Genomic DNA, 27,353 nt, shown 5'->3' on the forward strand with positions numbered 1-27,353 from the left:
AGAACAGCTGCCATGACTTTTGTTTTCAGAGCCAAATATACAGTTGCAAGTGTAGAATTTAAGACAGTTTTGTCCTGAACAAAATAATGTATGTATAACTACAGAGGATACGTCAAGCACAGTTGTTGACAGCATACAGGAGCTTACTGATTTGCATACCATTGATTTGCATACCAAAGATTTGCTTATCATTGATTTGACTCACGTCTCTATCGAACCCATTTATTTGGAGGATACACAACAACTCTTACGTCTGTTAATGATCTCAATTAAGCACACACTGTCTAAAGACAATACAATCCTTTATTTGTTAATATTACAGGAATCTACTCTATCCTCTATCAATTAACTTGTCATAAAATCTGTTTAATCTCAAGTACATAACATTGTGCTCCCAAAAAGGAGGCCTGTGGGTAATGTTGTATGTATATCTGTCTGTCTGTCTGTCTGTCTCTGTCTGTCTGTGTCACCAATTTCTTAAAAACAACGCTGGCTCAATTCAAGCGAGAAATTCAGTACACATATTCTTCGGGATAATACCGAGGACAGATTACTTTTTGGGTGAGATCTGTGAATGGTAATTAGCCTAATTGACATAAACAATGATTGGTTAGTTGGCTCTAGTGATATGATGACAACACATAAAATAGAATAGTCCATTGTCCACACTCTCACCGTTGGCGGTGCTTTTTACAATATGCACACGTACAGTTGGGATGCATTCAGATCAACTCTGATAGCACATTCTTTTATATTTGAATATGTGTACTAAATCCAGCATACTAAAGTATACAAACAAAGCAAAGATGGAAAAGCTCAGTAACTCACTCATAGACAGCGAACAGTACTTTTCAGAAAACGAATTACTGGTCTATGAAAACTGAATTTTCTCTTCAATTCTACCATATGACACCTTATTCTGGTGAAAGCATGTGATCGTCAAGTAACTGACGCAATACTTAGTAAAACCAAACGTTTTGCAATAAATGATGTCACTTTACTGTAAGAATAATTTCAGGCATGTATCTGGATTTGTAGTTGATCATAAAAAAAATTATAATGCCAAATATGGTTAAAAGGGTACAACTATTTTGGCACCCATACCTCAAAGTAGCTATGCAACCATGTCTATTGTTTTTTAGAAAGAAAATCACTATAAGGCACCCTAACTCGTACACTAAAAATTACTTCTGAAATTGAAATTAAAAGTTATGCTTGGTTTTAGAAGGAAATTGCAGTTTCTTATAAAGATTCCATTAATGCAGCAAAAAAAACCCAAAAGTATATCTTAGATACGAGTCACATCTTTAAGATGGTTAAAAAGGAATATTTCAGTTATTTTAATACGAACAATCAAACTAGCCCTAACTTCTGATTATTCACAAGAGTAATGAACAAATGAAAATGATCATTTAAGAACTTCCACCATTTTGAAAGCACGACTAAATATTGTTCCCTTGAGTATTTGAAGTATAAGCGTATATGAAATTTACAAGTCGTATATGTAATTAAAAATTTCATAAAGGAAAAGTATTGGTTAAAATCTGTTTTCAGAAAATAACAGTGATATTAAATTGTAATATGAATGTAGCGTTAAATGCATTCCATGCCATGGAACGGAACTCGCTTCTTTACAATTTTGTTTTTCTACGAAATTTTGTTTTAATTAATTCGTTTACTATTTTGCTCTATTTTCACACGACAAACCAGTGAATCCACGAGGACATTGGCAGTCTTCTACGAACACAGCTCTGGGTTGACCCGTTGGTTGGGGTATGGCTGTGTCGAAAGAAATATCACCAATGCTGAAACAAAAACAAGAATAATACAAAATGAAGTTTCAAATTTGATTAGGTGTTAACGGCAGCTTCTAACTTAAAGTAGCCATATGGATGAGGATTGGGTGTTTAGCTTGGATTTTTGATTTACAAACACAATTATCATGGATTCCTACTTGAAAAATCAATGTGAAACAACATTGACAAAGTCTGTGTTTGTCACTCAATACATTGCAAAAAGATAAAACATGTGTAAAACGTTTGTTATTGAAATTGTACAATAACAAACATTTTACACATTTATCTTTTATTTGTCCCCGAGGCGCATCCTACCTTAACTTAGGTAATTAGGCAATATCTCTAAGAATGCAGTATGCTCATTGGTGCTCTCGCTCATTGTTGATGTACCTTTTACTGTACATCATTTGCATAATTAGTGATGTTTTATGATATCCTGTATGGTATACAGCTCAAAATCATACAGTGAGAGGTGTGACTTTCATATATCTGACCAATTTGCATAATTAATGATATTCTTTATATTCATGAACAGCGGCAATGCATGAAGGCATAACCATTCACCCTTGGATAGGCATTCAGTTTGCAATCATCTAGTTAAAGGCATGTTCTAAATTTCATGCGTCATGATTCAGTACGCAAGTCTTACCTTGAATACGTCATATCCGATTGGTATGACGCTCTGATCAGGAAGGTATCAATATTGGCCAATACTCGCATCAGATCAGCTCGAGTGGCTGGTTCTCGGACTGTCAGATCGCTTCGACCAGTCTCCTCTCTCATCCAGCCGAACTGAAATATAAACAAATGTGAGTCGTCATGGTCCCTGTACAACTCAGACAGATGGAAAAATATAATACTGATGTCATTGACTTAGTACAATACCATTTCGGAAAGGTAATAATTGCGCTTAGAGTACATTTTTGCTTAGAACGAATTCAAAAGTTTTCTGGGTCATTAACGCAATAGTCTTAGTACTATCGGTGGTATCGAATCGTCTCTTCTCTTTGTAACGAGAGATCTTGAGATAAGATGCCGAGGACAGCACCAGATACGCACTTATTATTATTCCGTTCTGTTGCCGCAAGGATGCTGGGTTGTTTTATGACGGCGTGCTGGATATCCCATTCCCGGACAGTAACCGTATACAAAGTACTAGCTATGTGACATAAATGAACAGAAAGTCTACAAAAGTTCAATGTATTTACCTCTCTGAATTCCACGCTTCTTCTCACTTGTGAATTCTGTGCTGGCTGGTTAGATATGGTATATGCAAGGGTTATTCCACTGCCCTGTAAAGACATTCAAACCATATTATGAAACAAGAAATTTCATGAAATGAAAACTTGACCAAACCTTTTTTCTTGGAAAACTTAATAGTAAAATTATATGTTTTTTATGTCCAGTTTAAGATTAAGCTAACAAAAGAAACATTTGGTAGACATTACAGACACAGAGCTACAACGATGTGTACACGTCAACATCTATATTAGCTGTGTACCGTACAGGTGATACTGGCCATTAATAACAACTATCATACTTATAATACACCGTTTTCATGTAACCTTAAGTGATTGGCTAAGATCATGTCACGTGGTATGGAGTAGTGACCTAAGGTGACCTCAATTTGCATAGAGCGGGCACTCATCCTACAGGCAATACATCTTACTGCCTGGCCTTGTTCCTACACTAGTTGACGTACACATATTACCACTGATGCTTTCAGTAATTGTTGAATAACAGGGCAAGGTAAAAGACGTCTATTAATGCCCTCATAGCCAGGCAATAAATGTATACTAATGCCCTCATAGCCAGTCAATAAGTTTATAATAAAAAAGAATGATATGTTGATTCTTACACTTATTATACAGTCGGCGATATCATGGGTTGTTGGAATAGCAGCTGGTTGGTATCGTATGGAATATTCGAGAGTACCACCGTAGCTCGCCAACTGAAAATGAAATATGATGAAATGGTATTAAAGGCAATACAGTAACAGCGGTCATTTAGTGTTTTAATAAAATGCACGGCTTGTTATCAACACTGCTAAAAATAGTCAAATTTGTATATGCTATGGAATATATTTTGAATGAAATATTCACTAGTTGTAATATTGGCATTTCTCTGATTGTGTGTTCAATCTTAAAGCTGGAACAATCTGCAACTGGAACGTTTTTAGAAAATGTTTTGTTATTACTCGTAATAACGTATACGCTGTAAACTGTATTGCATCACGTATAGGAAACCGTATTTTTATAGCTGTATACACACTAAATCAAATCAAATTTATTTTTGGGTCCATACCAAAAAATAACCAGCGCCATCACTGGCGATCACGATTTCAATCTGTTTCTGTTCTACTTATGGATACTACTGACAATTGATTACACTATACAATGTATGCTTATTGGTTTTTTAATAATTGTCGGTAAAATATTGTGTTTGTCTGATTGAAAAATGATACTTCAGTTACGACTAGTACAGTTATAACATGGTAACTGCTTTCGCTTAAGATTAAAGCTTGCCACTACACTACCTACAGATAATATTGACCACTAATTAGCAGATACAATGTCTTTTTTTTATAATTAATTCACCAAATTTTAGTGAAAGTTTCTTTTGATATTTGATACCAAATGACACAGTTGCAGCTAGTGCAAATGAGGCCATAAGACACAAAATAATAAAAATGTGGCGAATAAACTTTTAACCATCATACTCAGAGACAATTTCCTACGTATGTGCCTATGTTGACACTGTTTCAAGATAAAATATATATCTTAGAGGAGGTTATCATAAGCGGCACCAAGTTGTGGATACCTGATCAGTGTTGACAGAATGAATTGTGCATTCTATGCCTTGTCAACTACAACACAAGTTCATCTGATAGGATTGATGGACTAATAGGGTCGGATAGGGTTGGTGGACAGATGATATAAAACCATGTTTTCCAGATGGTTTCTTTATCCTCTATATATGTAAAGATGATGATGTGCTTTCACCTACCTGGTTTCCTAGGAAACGTGATGGTAGCATCCAATAAAAGTCTCCACTGCCTAGAACTCTTGTGAAATGCCACATAATTAACTCTCCAGTCTGATCCTGAATTTGTAGGTATCTGCTATCGACTGGTTCGACACTGGTTGCTGAAAGTCGATTACCTAATTGCACACCTTGAGTCCCCTGTGGGACTTGACCGAGATCACTGTGCAATATCTTTTCCTGTAATATAATGTACACAGACACCAATTATTACTATAACTACACTGTATAGACCCACGGTTACTGAGAGATGTCTGTGACCAGAACGCTGTTGTATTGGTGGTAGACAATTCCTAGCTTTTAAGGTGCCGGAAAATCTTCTCCTCGTCACATTTATAAATTCTCTTACTCATACAATTGATGTAATCCATGAGAAATTTCTTTCAAGTCACGTGTCTTTTAGCACAGACTTATGAGCATCGTGTGTTCATCGTTTGTGTATTTGTATATGATGTATCGGGCAGTGTTCAGTGGTCACGTGACTATGAGCAAATTTATGTTAGCTTCATAGTGTTATAGGGAGACGAATTATCGGCACCTTCAAAGCCAGTGTTCATTGTCCACCATCGATAAAGCGACGTTCTGATCACGAGCAGATCTACACAACAGTTACATTGGTAGCTATTTAAAATATATTTGTAGATGTTTTGTGGCTTTGTACTATTTAAGCACAAACTAAGTTGAAACTTACTTAATTCTTTTCAAGTTTTCACTAACTTGATTATGTAGTATGTAGTAGTATGTAGTGTTATGAATACAAAGTCAGTATGTAGTGAGGAAAAAAATAGTTATTTTATTGACACTTCAATGTATTTTAGTGGTGTGTATTTTAATTAACACTATGATGAAAATTCTTCCCTTTCTCAATTTGACCTTTTAAAAATTATATTTAGTGGTACAAAACAGCTTCCATTAAAAGTAAAACCGTAGGATGAAAACTAAAATTGTTCAAACCCACGTATCCCCCGAACAAGAAAACGCCCTACACTGAACTATTAATATATAAGAATATTAGATTAGATTAGATTAGATTAGATTAGATTAGATTAGATTAGATTAAATTAGATTAGATTAGATTAGATTAGAATATATTAGATTAGATTAGATTAGATTAGATTAGATTAATGTCGCCCCACAGTGACAAAAAACATGTGCGTACATACCTGAGTTACAAAATAGGTACTACTCTCACATTGATTGGCCAATCCAAAACAGAAACACCGGACACATTCGGCAGTAGTTACAGCATCAGCGTTGAAGAAAGAACCTTGACAAACACCAGCAGATGCTATCCAAGAAAAGACATTTTAGGGAATTTTTTGGCCATTAAAACTTTTTTATGATAACGCATACGAAACTATCTATAAACTATCTATGCAACTATAGCTTTTATAATATCTAGATAATGTTGTCAACATAAATGGAGAGCTGAGACTTTACACCAAACGTTAAAAAACATAATTCAGGCACGTGTGGTAAATGTTAGATATGTAGCGTAATTTTAGTTCGAATTGTTTTGCGTTGTTATAGTGGAGCAAGTAACAGACAATCTTGCAAATGGTGGCACAAATACAAGCATGAAACGTGGCTAAATATTCTTACTGAGGTTATTCTTTTAATGTATATGATTGACATTTAATAATCCAATATGGCGGCCATTTGCCAAGATGGCCACCATAATCTATCATGAAACCTCATATTTTATATATGCCTGCAATTTTGTATTGAAGGTGAATATAGCATAGGAACAGAATAATATTATCAAAGTTCACAACATCATACTTACGGATCACTGCTACCACACCGTCTGGTATAGCAAAAGTGTTGCCTTTGTTATTCATAGCCTCACAGCTGTAGGCACCAGCATCGGTAGATTGCACGTTGGTGATTGTTAATACACCTCGACCATTCACAGTAATAGTGTCAACCTGAGACGAAAGTAAATAAATTGTGCCTTCATTTTCTTAGCCACCAATCGGACCACTACATAATTGTTAACTGTTTTGGCCAATACAAGCATGACGTTTGGCCTATACAGCATTACATTTGACATTTGACAATACAAAATGGCGGCCATTTTCCATGATGGCCATCCACTGACTCAACATCAACACAGAATGTTGAATACTAGAATTTGGATCCAGAGCAGTGGTGTTGTGGTCTTTTATACCATTTTCAATTGTGAATTGTTTTCGCCCAAGGTTGATTAAAGTCGTTATATATTCATTGAATTGAACGAGAACAGAAAATGTAATATGTAAAAATCAGAATTACAATAACGTCCCAATTAGCGTCAAAGACTAATGGGAGACTCTATGAAATATCATTAGAACTAAATTAGCACAGGTGTTAGATCTAAAATTTAACATTTTCAAAAACTGATTAGGGGAAACCCGCGAGATGGTTAATGAAAGTCTTCCAATGAATGTACACAGTTAGTATATTAGTTCCTTTCAATGGATCCTTGCAGATTAGATTTATAACGGTTGGTGGGTGGGTGGGTGGGTGGGTGGGTGGGTGGGTGGGTGGGTGGGTGGGGGGGGTGAGATAGTAAATTATCAATGTCGTATTCTTACCCTATCTGAATTTGGTATATGTCCCCAGTTCAGTCTCCACGAAATAATGGGTGTTGGTGTTCCTACAGCCACGCAGGTTAGTGTCACAGTTTGGCCCTCTTCAACTCGGACCAACTCAACAGGCGGAGTTACAATAACGGGCTTACCTGTCATTGGGAGAAACGTGTAATACAGTAACTTTAATAATGATAATGCTAATGGCTTTAACGCGAAAACAAAGCATATATCCCATAATTTAAATATCTTACTGAACAGGATACAGTTTATCTATTTGCTGTCTTTCACATGTCACTGATTCAAAACTACTTGTGCCAGTTGGTGTATTAGGCAGGATCTTGTTCCAGGTGCAACCAGAAGAAAGAATAAAGGGTTTTCCATTTCTTGTGCTTGACTGTAGATAAATGTAATTATAAATGATCAACTGGACATGAAGTGCCAGCTTCATTAAACATACCATGGCTAACGAATCTTACTGGGTTACACTTCTAATATATCCGAATGGACACTTAAAAAACACAATATGGCTGCCATTTTCCAAGATGGACGCAATAACCTATCATGTAACTTGTAATTTTACATATAATTTGATAGGGATGTCTGATTATGACGTCATAATTACCACAGTTCAGTTCATCTGATCCGTCTGTGCAATCTTCTTGCATGTCACAGTGGTAGCTGGCTGGTAAACATTCACCGGAAGAGCACGGGAATTCCCATGATTCACATCGCGCTCCAGGCACCTTCCGAGCTACAAACAGTAAGTTAATGGTGTCTTAAATTTCATTGTCAAAACCACTCACAAGGTTCGTATTAACTAATATTTTTTTAGTTTACACTCTCAACTCTTTGACATGGACTCATGGGAAACTTACAACATCAACACCAATCTATATAATATCTAATATACGAACACTAAGATAGACATAAACAGAAGTAATAAATACCATAACAGCTCTGAAGAGTCAAAATAATAACATGTTCTACAAAAGGTATGAATTATTGTTCAAAAGCTACCAGCAGTTTATTACATGTAAAGACAATGAATATACATTGTCTCTTACATCTAAACTAACTGTATTTTAATAATATTGTTCAGAAAAGGGCGTCGGATGATTGTTGTTAATTTAGAGAATTCTACAATTGACTCTGAACCTTGGAGTAGTGGTATCTCTTGCTCACTTGGTGTCAACTGTGAGTTTGACCATTTGGCTGAGCTAGGGTTGTTCATGAAGTACTTCTACATTTTCAGCTTTACTGCCAATATTGCCTATGCTTTTTACATATTTTATATGGTGGAGAACCCGGACAAGTGCTACTCCAAACATTGCCTCCTGTGTTGTTTGTGTTCTGCAATGTCTATGTATGCCAAGCCTTAACATTTAACTTATCACAGCATGACCACTTGATTGTTTAGTCACTGTTTTGTGGGCGATCACTTTCAAAAATTGACTTGCTTACCCCTGTCTATAATGTAGACATTGAAGATAATAGTAACTTACGGCAATTGTACTCGTCTGATCCGTCGAAACAATCAGGCTCACCATCACATACCCAGGTCTTCTGGACACAACTACTGTCGAAACAAACGAACTCGTTTGGTTCACATGGAGATGATGTACCTATGAGATGGCAAAACATGAAGGAGAACAGTTCACAAAAGAACATCTTTGAACATAAACCATTAAAATAAAGCATGGGACAGTACAGAGAATGATCTTTTTGAAACATAAACTGTGCTTATCCCATAAACTGTACTACCAAACAGGAATGTACTTCAACATTTACAACATGACAAACTTTGTAACACTCCTCTGAATGTGTTCTGAACATACAGTGTTCTTCAAGGCGGGGATTGGATTGCCCATATTACTAAGGTCAAGGGTTAACCTGGCACGTTATTCTTCAAGATCACGTGGCTCCTCATCAGTCTGACTATTATTACACATGAGTATACAGAGGTTACAGCCTGCCCAGAACGGAGTTTCAACTTATCACGATCCTCACTAGGTGTCATGCTATCATCTTTCCTCTTGATAGAATTTTCAATGTTAGCATTTACCTGGAAATTTCAAAGGTTTCAACTTACCGCAATTGGCTTCATCTGACCCATCAATACAGTCTTTATCTCCATCACAAACAAATGATAGCTTTACACAGCCCTCATCCTGGCAGGGCGTTTCATCTCTAGCACATACGGAACCTTCAATCCAAAATAAGTATTAGTAAATAAAACCAAGTCAATGTGACCATGGCTTCGTCATTGTAATGGAATCCTGATCAATGATTCCAATGCCACATTAAGAGAAATGAACGTTCAAACACCGTAAAAAAAAATTGTAAACTGCAAAAAAGAATACATATATTAAGATATTCTCTTGTTCAAATTAATAACCCGAATTATTTTCAAGTATTCTTCTTTTTTTCTTTTTTCTTTTTTAAAAAAAAAAAGGTTTTTCGTGGGTTTTTTGCATTTAATAACGTTTTTGGGGGGCTTGTTATAAAAATCTTTTATTGGATTGAAATCTGTTACATTTTGTATTCTATTATATTTTGAATTTTTTTCTTAAAAGTTATCAATTTCAAAAACTGTCCCCATTTCTTAATATGTGCATTTGATTTACTTTTTCTAACCCAATATGAACTCTACACTCTGAATAGTTTGTATTTTTATTTGTATGCCATCAAATCTGGTTTTTGTTTTCTAAACTTTGAAATATAAATAGAACGCTTAGCAACAAGAACAACAAAATTCAATAATAATGACAGTTTTTCATCACCAAGGATGATTTGTCTTGCATTTGTTGTTTCTTACCTCTTATAGTACACTGAATGGGAACACATCGAACATAATCCCCTGCTGATCCAGTAACTTCGAATTCTGGATTTGCAAGTTGGTTTTTACGAAGTTCCACACATACATACTGTACGTACTGACAATACCGCGCTCGCATGTCAATATTAACAGCTAGATTCTGGAAAGCTTCTCTCGTTCCTGAATAGATGTCTCGGCTTTGCTGTGGTCCAGTCAGTGCATTGTTCGCTATAACCCGTTTGTTTCCATTCCCATCTTCGGTTGAGCTTGTAAATATCACCATTTCCCACAAATCGTCACCAATGATGTCATCACTTAGTAGAGATGACGTCACGTATACATTAGCTGTAATGGGATTCGATGTATCGCCCTCGTATAGCATCGTTGCGCCAATTAGTCTTGTGTTAATGTCTTGGAGGCGAAACTGCTTTGCCGCTACGGGAAGTAGTAAATATAACAGATTGCATTGTTTAGGGTTATCTTAAATTAGCAATCAAGATGAGAATTAGTATTTATGTTGGATTTTTATCAAAGGAACAGCTTCTACTGTGAACATTGTTTTTCCTACTTCAAAAAAAAGGCAATATGAACAATATAACCCAAGTCCGTGTTTGCGAATAAAAAAGAAGTAATGTGTAAAAAGTTTTTTTGTTGTGTGTGGAAGTGATTTGTAATTAAACTGGGTAAATACAAGCAATCCCTACGTCATGTCCAGTTTACGCATGCGTCTACCGCTTCCCCATGTAAACACATGTATTGAAACATCATGATGCATATATCATATGACATGTGTTTAGTTATCAAAAGTGACTACTTTTTCTTACTTTTTATCTTAATTTGTCTACACATTTTACTATTCTTTTCCATATGAAATTGATATCAAAGAAGATTTTATAGTCCTGACTGAGATGTGTTATCATATCCTTATTGTCTTGCAATGGGGGCACTAATAGACGTCTATTACCCTTAAGGTTATAATATAGCATTTATTTTCCGAGGCTGAATGCAGAGGAAAGTAGTTGCTTTTGAACAGTAGGAGGGGTAATATGATGTCTACTAGTGCCCGAATAATGGCAGGTAATAAGTATTTTATAACACCTCACATTGTCGACGTCCGGTACATATGTATTCCATGGTCAAAGCAAACCCCCGATAACACTAGGGAAAATATAACGCGAATAGTGCACCTATATGCAAATTGAGGTCACTATGGGTCAATAGTACATACCACGTGATACGGTCTAGGCCAATCACTGAAGGCTGTATGAAATCAATTTGTCAAATCTTACCTATAGCATCACAGGGAAGAGGAATACATTTCACTCTGTTCCGTGGCGGACCAGCCATCTCAAATGGCGGGGTAGCAGACGAACTTTGACTTATCTCAACACATAGAAATTTAACAGCCTCACAAGTTCTTCCTCTCATGTCGATGTTGACGTTCAGATCACGGAATGTCTCTCGTATGCCTGCATACAGGTCTTGATCTTGTTGTGTTCCTGTCAATGCATTTTCAGATAAAAGGAAGCGGTCTGACCCACCGTCGGGTGTTGAACTTGTGAACACTGTCAGCTTCCATAAGTCGTCGCCTATAATGTCGTCACTGTCACGTGATGATATGACGTCAACTTCAGAATAGACCGGATTTGAGTCATCTCCCTCAGTAAGTATCATTCGACCTATGAGTCGAATATCTATCTCTTCAATCTCCGTCTGTTTAGTAGCTAGATATTAAAAAGACATTGAATTGAAAGATACAGTAATGATATTGTCTTGGGGAAATTATGTTTCTGGTGACAAGTGAGACATTTTATCGACTGCAGCCAGAGCAAGCGAGTATCCTGTAATATGGAGAGTGTGTGGAATTAGATGCTTGGACAATATATTATTAACAAATAGCTCAAGGGAGAGTAAAACATGTTATTTCACATTCGACCTTGATGATAGAGGTCAAGGTCACGTGACTATCCAAAGCAGCAAGATTATCCCATAACCAATATCACAATGAGAAAGTTGCATTTTTTGTCACACATTGGGCAAATTTGGGACCTTTATACTCACCACCTTCAGCACATGCCAAGGGTACACAGTCTGCTCTGTCCTCAGGGAGTCCTGACATTTCATATTCTGGCACAGCAAACAGTCCCTCAGTAAGCTCAACACAGAAATACTGTACTTCATTACAATATTGTCCTGCCATGTCGATGTTTGCTGCCAGCTCCTGGAAAGTTTCCTTTGTACCAGCATACAAATCTCGGTCTTCCTGTGTGCCTGATAGGAGATTCTCTGCTACCACGTTTTTATTCCTTTGGCCATCAGGTGAAGAACTGGTGGACCCCGACAATTTCCACAGGCCATCCCCAATAACGTCATCACTGTTAGATGATGATGCAATGTCTACGTTCAGACGAACAGAGTTTGACCTTTCACCTTCAACCACTTTACCATCCCCAATCAGATTTATTGCAGTCTCTACGATTTGCAGCCTTGGAGTCTTTACGGCTAAAATAGATAAAAATGACAATATTATTATTAATGAGATATATTTTACATTGAAGAGAATAAGCACTCAGGAGTCATGAATATTCATTGTGAGCCATGAATATATTATTTCTGTTGGCTCCCATCATGCAATGGCCTACAGCAAAGATACCCTACAAAGGCACAAGATCAATTTGACGTTTCTCTGAAATCGCAAGTAATTGTAGATTATGTAAAATCATGAAATAACTCTCCAGAACCCATAGTTTATGAAAATGTCTTTATTTTCTTCATTGTCTTTTTAATCTCACTGTTGAAATCCTACACCCGCCAAGTGTTTCTGCAAAATAAACGGGAGCTGAGAAGCTTTCAAGTTAGTCATGGATAAATCATGTTAATAACAGTGCATGTCAATGGTAATATCCATCACACATTTACAGACCCTTGTTAGTGATGACATCGTTCGTGTGGATATGTTTATGACCAAACGCCATCTTCTAATGCGAATATAAGTCACGTGTGGGTGTGATGACGTCATTGGTTTATATTAATGCGCCAATTCGATTTAGTACAGCTCTTAATGGTAATTCCAAAATTTAGAACCTTTTTTGTGCTTATCCAATCCAGTTTAGCGGTAGAGTAGGATTACTAGACTAAAATGTCAATGACGAATCTCTACATATGCTACTTCGTTATGCACTCCGCCGAAAATTAAAACATACCCATACACAGAAACACTTGGTCAATATACTAGTAAATTAAACAATATAAACTTACGCTGAGCACATGACAAGGGTACGCAATCTACTTTGTCTTGAGGGAGCCCTTCCATTTCATATTCCGGTACAGCAAATAATCCTCGGTTCAACTCAACACAGAAATATTGCACTTCGGAACAGAAGCGTCCTGTCATGTCAATATTCGTCGTCACCTCCTCGAAGGTCATTGTTGCACCCGCATACAAATCCTGATCATCCTGTGCTCCTGTCAGTACATTTTCTGATATCACATATTTGTTTCGTTGTCCGTCGGGCGAGGAGCTGGTTGAGGTGGTCAGTTTCCACAGGTCATCTCCAATGATGTCATCACTGCTAAATGATGACTGAACATCGACATTCACTCGTATGCGTTGGTCACGTTCACCTTCTACTAAATTGGCAGCACCGATAAGACCAATTCTAGTATCTACAATACGTACCTTTGTTGTAACTGAAAGAATCAAAATTGAACAAAAAATGTATTTCACCCATCCAGTTCTACCGAAATCAGTGGCACCGGCGCTATTACAGCTGATACCGTAGCAACCACGTGTATACCCCATAATGTAGTAAATATGTACCGTTAACGTATCAAATTATCCGACAATTTATCAAGTAGGCAATAATTTTGTAACGTTTGCTACCAATAACGTTGCTACGTTATCGAATGCTTATTACGCTATCGGTTGTATCAGGCCCTGTCTTGACTATAACGCATCAATTGATAGGTTAATATCTCGGGAGAGGGGGCTACAATACAGGGGGAGAGGGGGTTCCTCACAGACAACTTAACCCAAACTGTTGACTTACCAGGCCCTCCGTCACATCTGTTCATACTGAAAGTATATTTTTTTTCTCATAAATCCAACCCTTTCGTAGGAATCTTCCTGTACTAATGGCCGCCTACCGTATGGCAGTTACCATACCACATCCTCCAAAATACCCCTCCCCATCTACTCCCCCCTTTGATACACAAGTCTCCCAAAACTATCTATCTATCTATCTATCTATCTATCTATCTATCTATATATATATATATATATATATATATTTATTTATTTATTTATTTATTTATCTATCTAGTACCTATTTGTATGTCTGTCTGTCTGTCTGTCTGTCTGTCTGTCCATCCATCCATTCGTCCATCCACCAGTCAGTCAGTCAGTCAGTCAGTCAGTCACACACACACACCCATCCATACATGCATACATCCTTCCTTCCTTCCTTCCTTCCATCCACCCGCTAACCCTTTCATCCATCTATCCATCCATCCATCCATCAATCCATCTATATAGCCACCCATCTGTGCATCAGTATAGTATAACTATGTGTCTCACCGTCTTGGCAATCAATCTCATCACACATCCTGAGAGTACTGTCACTGGGGACGCCAACCAAATCAAAATCTCCCGTACTTTGTGGGTCCATACTCAGCTCAGCACACATGTACTTTGGACGATCACATGTCAGTCCTCTGGCGTCGAAGTCTGCGCGAACACCGGTGAACGTTAAATCCGATCCCGCTCTCACATACTGGTTGCGTTGCGCGGAAGTCAAAACCTGTTGACTCTCTGAATGACGTGGGCCGAAACCTTCAGGAACATCGCTCAACCATGTATCTAACTGCCACAGATTGGAACCGGAAACCGCGTCTTTGCCTGTAGAATCACTGTTGAACACTGCATCGAAGACGATGATATTGTGTGCTTCGTTCTCTGTTATCGAGGTCGAATCTGGTGCTTTAACATAGGAATACGTTACCCTAAACTCGTCGCCTGAAATATAACAAATAACACCGATGTTATGTTACGATGTTTGGCGATATTGAATATTGCCTAGAGAAATAATCTAATACTGCAATGACAAACAGTCTTTCTTTTCTGTCATTCGAAATATATTTAATAAACACGTACACACAGGTAAACTCATTTGTAATTGCAATATAATAACAGGGCATTATCGGTATATGTGTGTGTCAGTGTGCATGTGTCTGTGTGTTTACGTTTATATATATGTATATATATATATATATATATATATATATATATATATATATATATATATATATATACATATATATATATATATATACATGTATATATGTCTGTCAAAAATTAAGTATTTCTTCCACAAATGTATTGTTCCCATGTCATCTGTCATCTCTGGGCCACCGTATCTGTCAGTCAGTCTATCTATCAGTCAGTCAGTCAGTCAGTCAGTCAGTCAGTCAGTCTCTCTGTCTGTCTGTCTGTCTGTCTGTCTGTCTGTCTGTCTGTCTGTGTTACCCAGTCTTTCTCTCTGTGTCTGTGTCTGTGTCTGTGTATGTGTCTGTGTCTGTATCTGTGTCTGAACATGTAACTGTGTTTGTGCATGTGTGCGTCCGTGTATTCAAACTGATGCCGTGTTAACAGAACAAAGCGTAGGTCGGAATTTTTCTTCCAATCTTAATTTATGTTTATACATAAATGTTTTCAGATACTTACTGGTACAGGGGGTCTGCACACATTCCGTAAGGACTCGGTCATCTGGATATGCTGTCAGTGTATATCTAGGTTTAGGTTTTTCACCCCTGGATAAGGTCACGCAAATGTACGGTACGTCGGCACATAGGACGCCAGTGAGATCCAAATTGGCGACAACCGGTGTAAACTGTAGAGAAGAACCCGGATGTATGTCTTGGTCCTGCTGCCGGGGGGTCAAAATCTGATCTACGTGTCCAATTCTGCTTCCACTGCCATCAACCTGAGTGTTGCCATAGAGACTTAATTTCCAAAGGTATTCACCAACAACCTTACGGCTTATGGCGGCCGAGTAGTAGAATGCGTGAAGAGAGATGACATTGTCGGCGTTATTGTCTAAGACTGTGACGTCATCCTCGAGAGCGAAGCTTCTTCCAGTTATGATAACACCTGCCGTCAAAAAAAAACAAGAACAACAAAACTCGATAAGACCAAAAAAAAATGATTTCTGGTCAGGACATTTTGGTGCAACGACGCAATTTTTTTTATATATATATTTTTTTAATTCTCAACAAACCTGTCACTCAATGTTACAGTACTATTTATGGCAGTTACTGTTCTTTTTATTTAGTACTTTAGTGCAAGTGTGAATGTGGGGCAGATGTCATTTACATGTTCATTATCGCCTGTGCAGTTGTCTTCACTGAAGTAGGGATGGACATTTTTGCGTCGTCTAACCCCCCCCCCCCCCCGGATCTGCAGACTGCATGGGCTGGGCAAACACAAACATAAAAGACCGACATGACGCGAGTCCATTTGAGTCATGCGCGAGCTGACCAGAAACAATCCTCGGGGGGGGGGGTCTGGCATGTATATTTAGTTTTTTTTAGTTCCTAAATTTGAAAATATTGGTGATTAAAAGGCTATCAAAATAAAACTGTAGAACTCAGGCAGGAGTTTACAAGTAGACTAGTTCGAGTGTGAACACCAAGTCCATGCTTGTAATAAAAAAAAACTTGAGAAAAGACTGACAATGTGTATAACAAGTTTGTTTTTGTACAAGTCATTTTTATAGCCTCCCTCTCTCCCTCCCTCCCGCCATCCCTCCCCCTCCCCGCTCCCCCTCCCCTCAACCTAATTATTAAACAGTAATTACTTTGTAATCGTAGTGACAAGACACAGTAATTTTAACATGTACAGACTATGTTATTTTACGTTAGTTTATTTGTACTAAAAACAGTACATACCGTTACAAGGCAGAAGCTCACACTGGGTTGTCGCCTTTTCCGGTACAGCTAGAAGTTTAAACTCAGGATCGGTGCTAGATGATTTACTCAGCTCAACGCACAAATATTTCACTTGTATACAGAGTGTTGATGTCATATTCATATTGTACGTGACTTTTTCAAATACCATAGGTTGACCGTTCTGGAGAGGCACGCTGACTTGCCGATTCTTCAAAACTTGTTTTGCAAAAGAGTGTTGTTTTCCCCTGCCTGTAGGACTCTTACTACCCCAGGCACTTAGTCGCCACATTCTCTTGCCATCAAGATCGGTGCTGGAAGGAGCGAATTTAACATCCAGGTCAAAGGTCAACTCATTGTCACCCTTGTCCTCGTCAAGTTCTGTATCTTCTTCAAGGTTGATATCAAGCTCATTTATGGTGACCTCTGCGGAAAGAAGACATTGGTAATAAATAATTTGATCTATTTACTCCAATTTTAAGCACAGATGCACGCATGCACGCACACACGCGCACACGCGCGCGCGCACACACACACACACACATATGTAAGACGCATACATACATACATACATACATACATACATACATACATACATACATACATACATACATACATACATGCATGCATGCATGTACGCAAGCACGCACGCACGCACATACATACATACATACATACATACATACATACGTTATGCACACACACATACACGCACACACACGCACACACACACACACACACACACACACACACACACATAGTATCAGTTATTAGCTATCGAGTACTTACAGGAAATGACGTACTCACTCACCTGGAAGACTGTCCTTACAGTAAGGGCAACATTTTCCTTCTGGGATTATAAAATCTGACACCGGACATCTGGGAAAGGGACAAGTGATGGTTACACAAGTAGTTGTGCTGTTTATGCATTGACATGTTGAACACACGTTTGGTTCCCACAGCTCCTCGTGAACTCGGACAATACCTAAGTATTGGCATGGCAACGTATCTGAAAATACAACATGATAATAACAAATAAACTTAAGGAAATCTTAGGACACCGTACAATTTTATTAAAAAACAGTCAAAAAATGATATCAAAATTTTGCCACTTAAGAATCCAATATGGTCACAAAATACTGTTGTCTTGAGGGGTGAGATCAATAGTTCAATATAGAATAAAAACTAAATTCTGTTAGTTTGAGATTGGGGAGCTGAACCATTTTAGTTCTCATCCTCCGAAAAATGATTTTAATCTTAATAGAATCTGTTTTGTACCCCTAATTACAAATATTTCTAAAATAAATAAATAAAAAATAAATAAAAAATAAAAAACCGCAAATTAGTTTTTTGTTTATGTTTACCATATAAGCTACCATTTAGCTGTTGCTATGGACATGGTCTTGTTGATAGGCATATTTGCATTCACATTTTCTATGTTTATCCACTTGCTCAGTAATTTTGGAATTATGGATTTTTGACCCAAAGGATACATTCTTAGACATAATTTGCATATCACTGATGGGAGCATCATGTTATAAACAGTTCTTAATTTAAACACCCCTAAGAACGTTCCCACCCTATCTGCTCCGGAGTTTTGGAATCATAGTTTGTTTGTTTTTAACCGAAAAGAACCCGCTCAATAGTTTTGGCAAAAAAGACACAATTTTATACGTATTTTGCATACCACTGATCATCTCATGAACAATTCTTAATCTAAACACCCCTAAGAAAATTCCCACCATATCAGACCGAACTGCACAGTAGTTTTGAGTTTAAGACATTGTCATACATTTAGCGCCCTCTACGGCAAGTCTTATCAGCCAACACCGAAAGGGTCGTATTATTTTCCGTTGCGTCAGCCGGGAAAAATGCTCTGGTTTGCGAGAATTGAATTGAATTGAATTGAATTGAATTGTTTATTCACCAGATATAAAACAGGATTACATTTTTAATGGTTTAAGTTTGATCAAATATCACCTAAATATAATGTCTTTGATTGGAATTGCGTCATAATATATCCAGTGTTACCTTTTTACACAGAAATGTTCAACAAGTCAACCATCTTCCCCAACAGATTTTTTATGTTTCGATTTTGCCATCGATTTTGATATAGAATGACGTATCTGTGTGTACGAGTGAATATACTAGAACTGGTAAACCTTCGAACTGGCAAGCCCAAGTGTGCTGAAGGATCACAGACGTTTTCAACACGAGGGGGCGCTCTCACGAAGACGGAGGCTCACGTAACTGACTTTCAAATCAAGTGACATAGTCAAGGTCAAAGGTTATCAATGTAAAAAATTGAAGTATAGGGTAAGATCAGAGCTCATCAAAACAAAGTATTCCCCAACTTGTACACTGTTTGCATTAAATAGTAAACACAGTGAATGTAACGTGCTCAAAGGTTATGACCTCTGAACATTTGTCAACGTTTAAGCACTCTCATTGGTGTATACATTTTACATACAAAGGCAATGGGTTGACGATGAGATTGATTGAATACGATACGGAAAAAATCTGTAAACTCAGTTTGTGTGAATTTAACAATTTCATGTAGGGTGTATGCTTTAACTAAACTAAAATCGCCAGGTGGAGGGAACAAACAACAAACAACACCCTCTGATCTATTTGGATTTTTTTATTTTCATCATAATCTCCAAGTTTTGGTTATATCTTTCTAGACTCACGCTTTCCAAGTAAAAATACTGCAAAACTATAAATTGTTATTTGTGAAATATTGCATTTTTATCAGGATAAAAATCTTAAAAGTGTGAGAAAATGAAAACCCAAAGTATATTACATGGTGTGGACAATCAGATGGGAGCAAGAAAATAATCATAGCTATTTGTACAAATTTGTCAAGTGAAGCATTCTCTTAAAAATATCCCCCAGACAGATAATTAACGTCGCGGTTGAAACAACATTTGAAATGTGAATACACGCTTTATTATGCGTCTGAATAATTTGACCGTGTCCCCGCTTGTCAATACCTTTAGTCATGTCTATAGATACAAAAGACACAGGATGTCGGTGTACCCAAGGCTGGGCCAGGAACAATAACAAAGTACACCTTTGTGGTATGTTTTTTTTGTACTGTCAATGTCGACTATGTTGTGATGGTCACATAGCCATTTCCTGAATGTCTGGAAATTATACAGTGCGATGCAAACCTTGGCCCCCTTCAAGTGGACTTCGCCCCATTATATATCTTGCATTGCAAGGTGTAGTTGTTCGCTTGCAGTACTTATGAAGAGACTGGTCTGTTTGGAAATACCGGGCCAAAACCGACATTGGCAAGCCAGATATCGATAGCCAACTCTTTGGACTATACTGAAGTTCAAATAACACTTTAATATTTGGCAATTACCCTTCTACGTCAATATTGACATTCACTTCATCGAATAACTAAAGACATATACAACTTCGCTCACATGATTTAAATGTAAAACATTTCAACGCGAAACATAAAAAAATGACAATTTCATCCTCCTCGGTAAAAGTTTTCATTCAGTGCTGTATGCTTTTGTAAGTGATTGATGGCGTATTGTATATCCGTAAATCAAACCAAACCAAACCATGTTCCCTTCATGCATTTATTGAAATGGGGACAACATGCCTCAAGAAACTGTATACTATTACACAGATAATCGCTACCAGAAATCTCTATCAGGAAATATATAAGGAGTAGATTAAATATACACGACGTCCTATAAAGTGAAGCGAAATGGATAGGACATACAAATGATAGTTTTCGCCAATGTAAAGGAGGGGACAAAAATTACGAGAGGAGGTGTTTTACAGAAGTCTAGTTCGTGAAAAAGATAAATCCTCCTCCGATCCAAGGTTATGCATAACATTTAATGACTCTCGCCTTGTCTGTAATTGGAGTATTTGTGATCAAAAATATCATTGCACAAAAGGCGACCGTCCCAACACTTGAGAAAGAAAATTGGGAACTCCCCCACCTAAAAAATTGAAATTAAAAAAAAAATACCGGCCCTCCCTCGTTTGTACTGAGTGTCCAGTCGGCCCTAAAGCCGGAACAGGGGATTTCATTGAAGCTTGGTATTGACACACCTCCATTGTCTATGAGCCCTCGGTGAGATAGAGGATTCGTTTTAGCTATACAAAGGAATTGCCATTGAACAAAGGTAGTTACAGAAATGTCCAGTAGACTAGCTTTAAATTACTTTTAAAATCGTTTAGTGGCCATGAATCACACATGAGTGTCATACGGTGAAGTTACTTTATTATAGTTAAACTCGGGTAATATTTAACGACGTGGTGGGCGTTTAAATTTGGCTGGACAGCTACCTGTGGCCGTTCGTTATGAACGTTCTCGGATGAATGCATTTCATGACCGCAAAAATGAATTTAGAATTTTGTGGTGCATGACGGTTTATGAAAGCAATGATTGTTCAAAACTGGTACACATATACTCAACCCATATACATACTATACGATGTTGTTGACATGCAGTTTAATAGTAAGACTAGGTAGGTAGGTAGGTAGGTCTGTAGGTAGGTAGGTAGGTAGGTAGGTAGGTAGGTAGGTAGGCAAGCTGGTAAGCAGTACATGCAGGCAGGTAAGTATACGTAGGTGGATTGATTGATAGGTAGGCAGGTGGGTTTGTTGGTTGGTTGGCAATCAGGCAGGTAGGTAGGTAGGTAGGTATGAGGTTGTCAATGGGGCGCAGCATGTTATGAAAGTACAGGACGCTCCAAAGTTTCTTATACGCTTGGCCACATTCATTATTGTAAAATGTGTTTATTCCTAAAGTCAGTCAGTCAGTCCGTCCGTCCGTCCGTCCGTCCGTCCGTCCGCCCGCCCGCCCGCCCGCCTGTCTGTCTGTCTGTCTGTCTGTCTGTCTGTCTGTCTGTCTGTCTGTCTGTCTGTCTGTCTGTCTGTCTGTCTGTCTGTCTATCTGTCTATCTGTCTGTCCATCTTTCCGCCTTGTTCTTCAATTCGTAGCTAACATTAATGAAGGCCGCATGAATGTTATTTCTTTCTATCTATCAAACTTCGTGTTAAGATATACAGTTGAGCGTAGAAAGCAAATGTGAATGGATATGATGACGTAATTGAGTACAGATAATTTATTTACTAGCAGACTATAGTTCATTGATTTATTGCATTTTTAGCCAGCATAATTAACTGGCCAGGCGTGATTTTGATTTGATTTGATTTGATTTGATTTGATTTGATTTGATTTGATTTGATTTGATTTGATTTGATTTGATTTGATTTGATTTGATTTGATTTGATTTGATTTATTTCAGAACAAGAAAATAAATACTAGTATTCGGCATACAGAAAACAATTACAACAGACAAAATAAACGTTATTATGCTGGGATAACACAGAAAGTTAAAAACTTATTTCCACTGTGGTCCCACTGGGTTACGTTTATGAAATGTTCCAGTGATGAGATTTCAAACTATTACAATAGGTTAACCAAGGAAAACTTCAAATTCTAATAAATAAACTGAACCCCATCAAAACTTTTTACTAAAAGTGAGATAAACACAATATAGTATTAATACTATGTTGTGTTTATCTCACTATGTTGATTTTAAAGATGCAAAAAACTTTAAATAATTCTTTGGCGTTTCTCTGACACTAAACATGAAAAACAAAACACTAATATTGTTGTGTTGCAGTTAGAATTAATCTCTCAGCAGCTATGGTATGGTAACTGTGTTTTATCAATTCATTGTCTAAAGTACATCAATTAAGGGGGTCGTGGCAGCCGCCAGAGGTAGGAGCTCTACGGAGAATTGATGAAAGAACAAGGCCAACATGCTATTTTTTTTTACTTGGTGACATGTACATGACAAATGACCCAATGTCTACAGTGTAATGTATTGGTAGCAGTTTGTTTGAAGTGTATAAGTTGTAGGTATCAACAACATCAGGCAGATCCTGTGTCGAGTGGCGCGATTGACTTCTATTCCAAGTAGTGAAACACGAGTGTAAACAAGTTAACTTCAACAACACATCGTCGTAAACATAGCCTCTTTTACGGCACTTCCAAGACGTTTTTTCGCAGTGTCGCGGATGAAATATCAGCTCTAGTTTGCGAGAATGCAACAACAAGTTTCAAAATGCTAATCTTAATGTATGAAAATATTGTTATTGATTTTTAAGAGAATAGAGTATCGGCTCTTTAGTAACCGCATCACGATCAACGCTATACGCGATCGTTGTTGGTTTAGAATGTTCACTTGTGACGCTTAACTTGTCTAAATTAATTACTGTTTTGTATACAATATGTTTCAACAGTGTGCACTTTGCCATGAACTGCTGACATTCAGAACGAGTATGAAAACCACGAGACAATAACGATGATCTATTTAGACATATTTAGATTAACAAGACATTTGAAAGGAGTGAAAAGTTATGAAGGTTATTTGTGACAAGGGGCTTGTAAATCAGACAATGGTAGACAAGATATTGATGGCAAACATCTGCTTCTTAGACAAGGTTCATGCTGAACTATGCAACGCTCAAGGACATCATTTCTTAGATGGCATTTGACCTCGAAAACATCTCCCCCTTGCCTCCCAAACATCACTACTTCATACCTTCACTTCGCTTTCCACTCCTACAACTACATGTGATGTTTAAACTTTTAATTCAATTATAAAGGGTGATATGTCGACGCGAAAATGGATACAAACCTTTTTAAAAGTACGTCTACCTCCACATATATGGAACCCTTGTCAAGAGTTTTCCGCCTCTCTCTCTCTCTCTCTCTCTCTCTCTCTCTCTCTCTCTCTCTCTCTCTCTCTCTCTCTCTCTCTCTCTCTCTCTCTCTCTCTCTCTCTCTCTCTCTCTCTCTCTCTCTCTCTCTCTCTCTCTCTCTCTCTCTCTCTCTCTCTCTCTCTCTCTCTCTCTCTCTGGGTCTCAATTTCATCAACACTTCCGTCACGTAACGCACATACACCATTAGCTATAATTCACGGGAAGTGTGAAAAATCTTGATATGTGATATATCGGGCATATTGTAACAGATAGTGGCACGGTACTGATTGATGTATTAAAGTTTGGTTTTTCATCTCTACCGTTTGTGACACATATTAAGATTCCAGGCTAACAGTTATACTAAACTCTCAAAGAGGTTCATTTGATTACTGAGATGTTTTTTTTATCTATAATCTATGTATAGTTATATCTACTGACTGAAGATTGCTTGGTGATGATAAAATGCTCGGCACTATGTCACTAAACGACCTTTGACCTTCAGCTGTCCCCCCAAAAGATGTTGTCTTACCCTGATTAGATACAAGAGGCTCTGAAAACGTGTCTGAATAACCCTTGTGTAAAAAAAAATCAACTTTATAAACATTTATCAGTGTTATGGTTACATTCTCAAAAATCACAATAATGAAAGTCGGTCGTGCTTTTTTATCGCGTTTGTGGCTGGAGATTTATGCAAATTTCTTAAGCTTTTGTGACATTTTAAAGAGATTTTGGGACCTTGTTTTGAGTTGTTTTTCACCTGATTCTTTATATTGCTCTCAATGTTTTATAATGACGTTGTCCACGTGACATTGGGCCAAATGCCCCACGGCTACGGTTACACCCTCAGAGAAATTAAATGTTGGATTTAAGCTTACAGTTATCGTCAGTAACCTTCAACAACGTGTACAATCGTCTGACTGTTGCATTGTTAAACAATTTATCTTGTTAAAGAGACTGTTTTTTTTCTATAATACATTTGCGTTGAGTGATATTTACAAAGAAAGCACTTAGTGACTTGACATACAGCTTCGTGGTTTGTCGAGGTCAGTGTATGATTTGCCACGGCCTATAAACACCGTATGATAAATCCCTGACTGGTTCAGGGGTGCTGACAGCTTGGGTGTATATATATGGTGATGCCAGATCACACAATACTAAGCGTTTCTATTGCTATCAACTTGAATGTATGATATATAGGCCGTGAAGGCCATTATCTAAAGGGGTGAGTTATGGGACGTTTCTGTGTCAAGAACATTATTGTTTCCATTTCTTCAAAAACTCCACAAATTTTAGGACATCAACTTTTGAAAGTTCTATATTATACTACAACATTCTGGTAATGTTTATCGTACAAACTCACTCCAAGAAGACAGAAAACTACTTTCAGTAGCTTTCATAAAATGTAGCAGACTAAATTCAACAAACTAATACAAAACAAGGTTCGTTGGTTTTTGAAGAGTTTTCTATCATTGCAGCTCACGCAATTCTTTCATACACTGTATCTCGTGACACTATAAGTTTAGAACGGTCCTTAAAAAATTGATTCTAGCTTTGCAAAATATAACTGGTACAGCAAATAACAAATTTAATTTTTTACTTACGACAATTGAATTCGTCCGAGAGATCTCTACAGTTCGGTATCCGATTACATTTAAGGTCGTTGTCGATACATTTTCCGTCACCGCATCGAAACTGGGACGTCAAGCACTGCGATTCTACAAGTCCAGTCCAAACTACGGCAGCAACTGCCGCAAAAAGTGTAAACTTGTAAAAACCACCCATTTTTACCGTACTGGGAGGCAAGCACCAGTATGTCTGGCAAAAATAGTAACAAACTGTGACAAATGAATTGTGGATGTCGAAATCAGCGACACTGCTTCATGGGATGGCCAGGGGACAAAATGAAGTGTTTCCTCAGTGTCAAATCACACCTTCCTTGGCCTGACTTCAGGGAGGTTCCATGGCGTTAGTGGGGGCGGGGGTGTTAAGCGTCGTCAGCTTGATCGTAGGTGACAAAATAGAAGTTATCTGCAATAGAACATCATCGGAGATATCACTACATAAATCGCCGGGCTCTTACAAAAATCTTACAAACATTGACAAAATTAAGTTGGACAGAATTATTACAGATCCCGGGGAGTGGGAGATATTCCCCAAATTTTCAAATGGAGGTTGTGGCCCAAGTTCAATACATAGACCCATGTGTGTATAAAGCAAAAACAGATCTAGATCCATTGTAAGGGATTTCCAGTCACAGTCATCCGATCATTTACGTTAGTTCTGATGCCATGGAGGCATTTCTAATATTTCCATTTTATCGACACCATAATGAGCGTATTTTCAGACGATAGGTAGACCCATGTTTGGGGATATTATTTCGTATAAGCTTACCTTTTCGTTATTTTGGATCAACCTCATAATTTTGAACATAAAACATGCTTCTTTTAAAAATAATCAGTAGCTAAAAATTTTGCTAGTTTTGAAGTTTTGAGAGAGAGAGAGAGAGAGAGAGAGAGAGAGAGAGAGAGAGAGAGAGAGAGAGAGAGAGAGACAGAGACAGACAGAGACAGAGAGAGACAGAGACAGAGACAGAGAGAGAGAGAGACAGAGAGAGACAGAGAGAGAGAGAGAGAGAGAGAGAGAGAGAGAGAGAGAGAGAGAGAGAGAGAGAGAGAGAGAGAGAGAGAGAGAGAGAGAGAGGGGGGGGGGTTGTACAGTTATGTGAATGTCCCTCCCTGCACGCTTTGTATCGTCCTCTCCCTTACGCTCGTAGACTTGTCCTATGTAAAGGACTGCTGCACAGCTGACATATCTAGATTTGTTGTTACTGAAATCTCCTACAAATATGTAAGGTCGCTGACATTAATAACTTTGATTGCATTGTTATCTGGGGTGACATTGTGTACACAATCACAGAGAGGAAGCATGTCCTTATCCTCAACTAGTCGATTGTTCTGACTTCCCGTTGTCTGAGGTCGTCACCCACACGTCCTGGATACAAACACACGGACTTCTGTTGTTTGTTACTTATATATAATGGGGGCTATAACGTTGTAGTTCCCTGTCGCTCTTTTCTGCCATGACTTTGCGGAGTTTCAAGTAACCCGGCTACTAGCAGTTGTCACGAAAATGAATTATTGTAATACAATGTATTATAAAGGCTTACCAGTTCTAAGTCTAACTCTGGTCTAACCCATGCATTCAATCATATTTTGTTTATTTTCGATTCGGTGAACCTTCATAACTTATACTACATGAACAGTAACTTGTGGATATTTTTGTAATTATTTTTCAAGTCAATCCCTTGCCATTCCGAAATGATTTTTGTTCATTTTTACCTTGACCAGAAAAGCCACAGGCGATTTTTTCATGCGTGTTAATACGCCTTCTCGTCTGTCGAGGGCGCTGTACATGTTAAAACCATGTGGAATGAGAAGC

General features: G+C 37.8%; 1 protein-coding gene across 1 annotated transcript; it reads right to left on the reverse strand.

Moving 5' to 3' along the window:
- Window positions 1-285: 285 nt before the first annotated feature.
- On the reverse strand, window positions 286-25,840 carry LOC144451517 (uncharacterized). The gene is made up of 20 exons (XM_078142386.1): window positions 25,517-25,840; window positions 17,980-18,177; window positions 17,172-17,594; window positions 15,949-16,374; window positions 14,803-15,240; window positions 13,485-13,916; window positions 12,288-12,728; window positions 11,516-11,950; window positions 10,227-10,661; window positions 9,501-9,614; window positions 8,914-9,033; window positions 8,034-8,162; window positions 7,415-7,560; window positions 6,625-6,766; window positions 6,002-6,126; window positions 4,803-5,018; window positions 3,655-3,747; window positions 3,005-3,088; window positions 2,446-2,588; window positions 286-1,805 (listed from the first exon to the last, which is right to left on the reverse strand). The coding sequence occupies exons 1-20, from the start codon at window positions 25,695-25,697 to the stop codon at window positions 1,679-1,681; spliced, it is 4,848 nt and encodes a 1,615-aa protein (XP_077998512.1). The 5' UTR covers window positions 25,698-25,840; the 3' UTR covers window positions 286-1,678.
- Window positions 25,841-27,353: the final 1,513 nt, after the last annotated feature.

Source organism: Glandiceps talaboti, chromosome 21 (assembly GCF_964340395.1).
Source record: "Glandiceps talaboti chromosome 21, keGlaTala1.1, whole genome shotgun sequence".
Taxonomy (NCBI): domain Eukaryota; kingdom Metazoa; phylum Hemichordata; class Enteropneusta; family Spengelidae; genus Glandiceps; species Glandiceps talaboti.